At 37.5% G+C, this 8,341-nt stretch overlaps 1 protein-coding gene across 1 annotated transcript in view; it reads right to left on the bottom strand.

The window, feature by feature from the left end:
- Positions 1-3,770: 3,770 nt before the first annotated feature.
- Positions 3,771-8,341, bottom strand: part of MRC1 (mannose receptor C-type 1) — a 98,027-nt gene continuing 93,456 nt past the window's right edge. Inside the window, exons 27-30 of the mRNA XM_049626864.1 lie at positions 8,004-8,117; positions 7,157-7,321; positions 5,913-5,954; positions 3,771-4,754 (exon numbers count right to left, since the gene is read on the bottom strand). Coding sequence (XP_049482821.1) covers positions 4,504-4,754; positions 5,913-5,954; positions 7,157-7,321; positions 8,004-8,117 — 572 coding nt within the window. The 3' untranslated portion in view covers positions 3,771-4,503. The remainder of the gene's footprint in view (positions 4,755-5,912; positions 5,955-7,156; positions 7,322-8,003; positions 8,118-8,341) is intronic.

The following is an 8,341-nucleotide window of genomic DNA, read 5'->3' as shown; positions in this document are numbered from 1 at the left end:
GATGTTCCTATGAAGGAGTTTTGAATGAGATTAACATTGAAATCAGTGGACTTTAAGTAAAGCAGATTACCCTCCCTAGTGTGGGTGAGGCTTGTCTAATCAGTTGAAGGCCTTAATAGAACATAGACTGACCTTCCTTGAATGAGAAGAATTCTGCCAGCAGACTGCCTTTGGACTCAGACTGCAACTCTTCCCTGGGTCTTCAGCCTGCTGGCCTATCCAGTACATTTTGGACTTACCAGGCCTCCACGACTGCATGAGCCATTTTTCCTTAAACTTTCTCCATTTAGATAGATGATAGTTAAGTAGATAGATAGGTGACAGATGGATAGATAGATAGATATATAGATAGACAGACAGGAATATCCTATTGGCTCCGTTTCTCTGGAAAACCCTGAAAAATACAATGGACAATAAAAAAAAATGTTATAGGCTAAAATAAGTCCCCACTACCCCCACCAAATTCAAATGTTGAAGCCTTAACCCCTAAGACCTCAAAATATGACTGTATTTGGAGATAGGATCTTTAAGGAGGGTATGAAGTTAAAAATAATGTCTTTATTGGGGCGCCTGGGTGGCCCAGTCAGTTAAGCATCCAACTTCAGCTCAGGTCTGGATCCTGTGGTTGGTCGGTTCAAGCCCGGCTTCAGGCTCTGCTGAACAACTCAGAGTCTGGATTCTGTGTCTCCCTCTCTCTCTGACCCTCCCTCGCTCACACTCTGTCTCTCTCTCTCAAATAAACATTAAAAACAATTTTTTTAAAATAAGGTATTTAAGGTGTGACCTAGTCCAATGTAGCTGGTATCTTTATAAGAAGAGGTAGGACGCACATAGAAACAGCAGGGACTCCTGCACGTAGAGGGCCAGCCATCTGCAAGCCAGAGAGAGAGGCATCAGAGAAAACCACCCCACCAGGACTGTGAACTTGGACTTCCTGCATCCAGAACTGTAAGCTGTAGGAACTCTGAAAGAAAACAAACTTCCACTGTTTAAACTACCAGTCTGTAGTACTTTCTCGGGGTAGATCCTAGAAAACAAACACAAAGTAGATCAGCAGTTAATTATTAAAACTAAAGTACAATTATCCTGAATTTATGATGTTCGTTGTACGTGCCGACTTTTAAAAATTTGTAATTTCTCATGACTTCTTTTCTCATTTTGAATGATTTTTCCCTTTTGTACTACTTTTTTGTATTATTTTTCTTCAGAAGTGCCCCTCCCCACCCAAGGTAACTCCTCAGGCCCACGAAACCTGGCTGTCACACTGCTGAAACCACGTCTGTGTCCGTCACTGTTCCATTAATATCTTCGGTGTATTTCAAATTGTCATTATGTGAGGGGCTGGATGTGCTACCTAACCTTGAAGTCATCATTTTGCAATATGTACATATATCAAGTTATTATGGTGTACATCTTAAACTTACACAATGTTATATGTCAACTATACCTCAATAAAGCTGAAAAAGTATCTTAGGCGTATTTCTACTAGCACATTCCCACATCGCTGTAAAATGATCTGTGTCTACACCTCCGTTTGTGAACAGGCACTGGTCCTGACCCAGATCTGAATCTCCAGGAGTTAGCTCAATGCCTAGCGCATGTAATAGATGCTCCAGAAATATCTGCCAGATGAACGGGCAGATATTCAGACAGATGCACTAGGGAATACGGAAAAGTGAATTAAAAGTCTCCTGGTGTCTACAAATCTCAGCTTTAGTTTTAGAGTTCAAGTTACAGACTATTCACATGGTATGAGCTCAACTGGGGAAAAACAATATCCTTAAGGATCTTCCACCTGCTGGATGCTGATGCAAACCTGAAGCAAGTGCAAAGCCATCGAGGAGAACACTTAACCATTTACCGCCAGATAGAATTTCTGGTTAAGACGCACAGCTCAACTATAATAATCAAAACCAAAACTGCATACAACTACTCTTCTCCCCCCTATATTTCTCTCCCCCACCCCCAAAATACCCTTGATAGTTTAGTATTGTGTTTGGATACATGCGTAGATACAAATGACCTAACAATTTATGTTTGAGGGGATAATGTGAGTGGGACGTATAAGGCTCAGCACTCTGCCAACTATGGAATATTTCTTGCAAAGGTAAGACATTTAAGTCTGAGATACATGTTTGAAGCCCAAAATGTTTTCTGTGAAGATGCAGCTCTCAGTTATAATGAAAAGGACTTGTGTCAACAATTTTTAAATCATGCTCACTTAGGTATTCCTCCTTATTCAACATTTCTAATGCTCTCTTGTATCTTGAGAGATACAAATATGTGCATTAGGAAAGGGATATATATAAAGAGAGAATATGTAGTATATATATTAGGAATATATTAGTATATATATTAGAAATATATATAGCATTTCTATACAGAGCATTATATATAGAGAATATATATTATATGTTAGGGGAATATATATAGCATTCCTAATATATATACTAATATATACACACACTAACATATATAGCTTATATATGTACGTATATATATATATATGTACTAACATATATAGCTTATATATGTACTATATATATATATATATATATATACACATATATTAGGAAAGGCATTTCTGTAGTACAGTTCACTACACACAGCTGTGACACTACAGCCATCATCTCCATTAGAACTTCTTCAAACTGAATATGGTTCATTCTCACAAGAAAGGAAAAGCAATTTGTTTTCTCGTGTTTCAGGGATCAAAGGGAATTGTTTGTGCTCAGCAACCTTTTCCACAATTGCCTCCCTCTCACTTCCTATTTCTTTCCACCTGTTACTCATCTAAGTTGGGGTATTAGAAAGTCCATCCTGTCCCTACCCAGTGTTCTGCTTCTTAATCTTTTTTGAACACAGACTTACCTGAAAATCTATTTTCTTCCCAGAAAAAAAAAAAAAAAAAAAGAAGGCACAAACACAAATTGGTACAATGTTTTGCCTGCAATTTTTTGGACGTTCATAGACCCCTTAATGGCATCCAAGGAGTCCCATCCAGAGACCCCAGGTAAGGAGCTCCCGCCCGTTGAGCAGTCCCTTGAGAAAGGCAAGGATGGGCTGATAGTGTAGTCCCTGTGTGAGATGCAAAACCTCCAGGTATTACACCATGTATGTGAAGCTTTATTTAGGAAAAAATTTTTTCTTTTCTTTTCTTTTCTTTTCTTTTCTTTTCTTTTCTTTTCTTTTCTTCTTTTTTCCTTTTTGAGAGAGAGAGAGAGAGAGAGAGAGAGAGAGTGTGTGTGTGTGTGAGCCAGGAAGGGGCAGATGGGGGGGGGAGGGAGAGAGAGAGAGAGAGAGATTGAGAATCCCAAGGAGGCTCCATACTCAGCATAGAGCCTGACATGGGGCTCGATCCAATGACCCTGGGATCATGACAGGAGCTGCAATCAAGAGTTGGATGCTCAACCAGCTGAGCTACCCAGGTGACCCTAAGGTAAAATTTTTAAAAGCAAAAAGGAATTATTAAAGTGACAAAAAGATATTTAGAGATCTGATTCTCAGTAACAGTGCCTTTGGTTGTGGAATTCTGAGTGGCATCAATGTTATAGATGAAGATCTGGGGAAATTATGTAAGTCACCATGAGAAAAAATTCATTTTGTACATAATGCTTTAGCAACACATCTTTTCCAAACAGATGGAGGGTCTAGTTTAAAGAATTTATCTAGTAATAAATTGTTTATTTTCAGAGGAAAGACCAGTATAAAGAAAATAGATAAATAAGTCACACTTAAAAGAAAATTTACATTTACCAAGATCACCAAAACACAAATATATTATAAATAGACCTTGTCTTTGATGTTTATTTCACATTATCTAAGTACACCCAGTTATGCAAATTTACATTTTTATTTCACATCTTTGCATTCCTGATATACATATAACAGGACAAAGAACACATTTGCAATATTCAGCCTTGAAAACCCTGCTAGGGGAAAACAGGTTCTCAGCTGCCTCATTCTTTCTGCACATGTACAAATGCAATTCTAAATAACTGATGTAAAAGTCAGGATTGGAAATCCTGAAAGGATTTGTGACTAAATTTTTATGCTACCTGAAACAACAAAGAACAAGTTACGGGTACTTGATTTTCAAAATGGTTTTCTAATTACTGAATTATAATTCAATAGGTAACATTTCTTTGGGAGCACCTTAAACTATTTTAGGAAGCTTAGATGTTTGGGGTTCTTCTAATCACTCTGTCACAGGCAGTCGACACTACCGACACACAAGTGAGGCTTAAATGTGTTGGCATTATGGTGTTGTGTGTTCACCTAACATATTTTTAGAAGTGGTCATCAATATCATTACCTCTCTTTCATGAAGATACCTTGCCAGACTAGAAAATGAGCGATTATTTCTTCAATTAGGCAAAGGAAAAGGACAGGCCAGTGCAATACAGTACTAATTGTAAAGGAGACAATCACATTGAATTAAAGAACCTTAACATTTTAGTATAATGTTATGAAATTCAAATATATCAAAATCACATTATGAGACTAGATGCCTGCATGTTCGTTCTGTTCGATGTTGCCCACGAGATCTTTTGTATCGCTAGTTCCTGGACTCAACCTACTGTTAAAATAGAGAGTGTTTTCAAAAGTGTTCTCTTGAGGTAAGTGCACACGTCTCTTCTTGTAAAAGAAATACGCAGCGAGGCCAGCACCTGTTACGATCAGGAGGACCACAATGACCACGACTCCTGCCATGTTAGAAGCTGGTTTGGAAGGGTCCATCTTCCTGGGGTCAGCTGGAAATAAACAAACTCATCAGGATAAAGATGGAGGGAGGCCAAAGGTAGAATGCTATGAAGAATAATACAACTTTCTTTTTGGAAAAACTAAACAAAGAATATATATTCTTTCATTTCAAATGTTCTTTGACATCTGTCAAAGAGAAATGCAGGACATGAACACAGGAGTCCAGGTAACATGAAGGATTATTTTAAACGTTAATATTAGTATTCGGTTGCAAGGATATTTCATCTCTTAGTTAATCAACGTTTTAAAATATTTATCGCTGTTTGAAAATAACTGAAGGCTGATGACAAATACATCATACGAAGATACATAGACTAGCAATAATAATGATGATTTTTAAAAAGCAAGAAAAGGGGCACCTGGGTGGCTCAGTCGGTTGAGCATCCGACTTCGGCTCAGGTCATGATCTCACGGTTTGTGAGTTCGAGCCCCGCATCAGGCTCTGTGCTGACTGCTCAGAGCCTGGAGCCTGCTTCGGATTCTGTGTCTCCCTCTCTCTCTGCCCCTCCCCTGCTCATGCTCTGTCTGTCTGTCTCTCTCTCTCAAAAATAAATAAACATTAAAAAAATTAATAAACATTTAAAAAGCAAGAAAAAATAGGGAAAAGAGAAAATCAGAATAGTGGAAATTTGAAATCATGAGTATAATTAAACAAATAGCACCCGTAAGGTTAATAAGGAGGTGGCAGGCAAACCCTAAATCTCACTTTGAGTTTTTTTTAGCTGCTAACACAATAAGCGAAATAAATCAGTTGTCTATAAAATTGTAAAGAACCTTAATGTTCAGGTTGTCTATAAACTTAAAATTTAAAAGGTTGCTTTAAAAAAAAATGAAAAAAAAAAACCCACAAAGATTCGAGAGAAATTTCCCCCATGGGTTCCAAAAGGTAACTCTGCAACACAGCAATGTCTTCAATAATATCTATGGTAAAAACCCCGACCTGACTCCAAGGCCTGCTTTTCTAGAGCATCGTTCAAGGAAGGCTGATGACATAATGACAAAGGTTAATATAACCCCAAGCAATTCTACTGAGAGTACGGGGGGGGGGGGGGGGGGGGGGGAAGGGATTATCATGGTTGTTAAAACAAGCAAACTGTATTAATACATTACTAATACAGATCTTAAAATTTCATAATGAATGGTCTTACCTTTTGTGGTAATTAATGCATGAGTAGGTTCAGCATCAACAACTGTTTGTGAAATAAGAAATCAATTAAATACTTATAAAAACCCATAATAATTGCATGTAGATAATGAGTATTATTTGGCTCACAGATACATGGAGTCCTCCATATTTTGTTCATGGTGATATGATATGATGCGATATGATAGGATACAATATAGATGTATCGTATAGATACATGTATGTATAGATAGGATACAATATATATACGATATACGATATAGGACAGATGATAGAGGCTACAAGACTTATGGGTATGAATGTATGTATATACATATGTATGTATGTATGTATGTATCTATCTATCTATCTATCTATCTATCTATATACATACTATATCAGCATCCTACAGCTGTAGGGAGAGTTTGAATACAATGGAAATCGCTGAAAATACAATCCAGTGAGTTGCATTTGAGCCACTGATACTGACCCTCAAAATCTATCCAGTCTATCCAATAATCATGTATTCTTGGCTAGATCTTTTGAAATTGGCCCACTGAAGCCTAAGGTACCACACGGCGTGTTGGAATGAAAAGTAAACTAAGATTTCAACACTGCACCAAAGAGTGTGGTGTCTCAGAACAGAGTTTTAAAAGACTGAGGAACTACCTAATTCCAAAATAACAAGATCTATTGGGGAGAGAGTGTTAATTTACCTAATTCATTTATTTAAATAGATTCCCTAATTAATTTTATCTCTTCGGAAGGATGTTATATAAAGTGGACTGGCGTGAAAATATTAAAGTTTAGGTAGTACCACGTCGTGGGCATATCACACCATTAATTCCCCCAAACCGTGTCTTCACAGGGTCTGCCACTTAATCTCAGAAGGAGATTTCATCGGTCTTCCACGATTCATTCTATAACAAATTCTGAGAACTCTCTGGAACTTTGACCCCATCCCCTTGGTGGGGATGACTTTGTCAACTGGCTCTCCAAACCGCTTACAACTTGACAGTCCCTCTGTGTGGGTGTCCCATTAGAAATGCACTGATATACCAACATCATTATGTCAGCTGAGCAAGCTACTCTCTGCTCACTCAGAGCTGCGGATAGCTGAGCACCAGGGCAGAGTGGGTTTTTCACTTACACTGGGGTAGGGCTTGCAAGGGACGTAAAATCACATTATAATCCCACACATGACATCTTGACATTTAAAAGAAATGATGGCCTGTGAACATATGGGCCACAAGGAACATTCTTACTTACTTTTTGGTCTTTTACAAATATACCCCTTGTAGGAAGAACAGTGAATATTATTCCAAAATCCAGAAGCTGCGGATAAAGCTACACAATCATTTCGTTCACCAGAAGGATCTCCTGTGTTCCAGTTGACAAAGGAAACTGGATTGTTGTTTATCCACATCCACATTCCTGGTTGTCAAATTAAGTCAATAAAAACAGAAGTTAAAAATCACCTTTGGGTTTTTTTTGTTGTTTTTTTCGAATAGGCTTCAATGCAGGGAGTGCAACCCGGGGCTTGAACTCACAACCCTGAGATCAAGACCTGAGCTGAGATCAAAAGTCAGACGCTTAACCAACTGGGTCACTTATGCAGCCCCCCAAATCACCCATCTTAAAATAAATTCTACCTATTCGTGCAAAATTTCTACACATATTATTTTAAACTATAATCAATAGTTGTTTACAACCAGACTTTTAGTTTGCAAGATTATAATGACCAATTATTATAGGGAAAAAAACCTGAAAAGAATATGTCTCTTATACAGCTTTCGTTGAACATTTATTCCTAATTAGTACAAATACGTATACTTATCCTCCCCTAATTTTTTTCTGAAGATAGAAAATGCTTTTTAAAGCTTCTTAAATCAACTTAGCTACAGAAAACACTCTATTAATTGGCAGCTTCCAAGATAGCATACATAATACGTGAGTCATTTAAAATTTCAGTTCTTATCATAAGTGAAAATATGAGTTTGAATTTTCAAATTCTTCACCAATTAATCATTATTTAAGGCAAGACTTTCTGGAGCTGAAAACTTGTTTTGCAAACACCACCGTGAAATATCTGTGATTATCATGCCGCAAAAATTACCTTCGACATTTCTGAACAATCCTATCCAAAAATTGGTTTTGCTTTGAAGTGGCTCAACTCGATATGACAGAAAACTTGACTCAGCAGCACTTTCAATGGAAACCAAAGAAGAGCCTGCAACGTAGAAACACACACACACACACAATGATGGAACTATAGATAAGCAGTTAAAATATTTTTGTAATGACAGTATTGATCTTAGAAGTAATAAAAATCACCCCGACTTCTCCACTTAAGGGACAGAATTTCAAAGAACAGACATTTGACTTCTAAGAATTTCAGTTTCCATTCTGCAAATATGATGGTTTAAGCATCATGTGCGTTACAAACACCGAATG

The sequence above is a fragment of the Panthera uncia genome, chromosome B4 (assembly GCF_023721935.1).
Source record: "Panthera uncia isolate 11264 chromosome B4, Puncia_PCG_1.0, whole genome shotgun sequence".
Classification (NCBI taxonomy): domain Eukaryota; kingdom Metazoa; phylum Chordata; class Mammalia; order Carnivora; family Felidae; genus Panthera; species Panthera uncia.
This window is presented reverse-complemented; position numbering and strand designations above follow the sequence as displayed.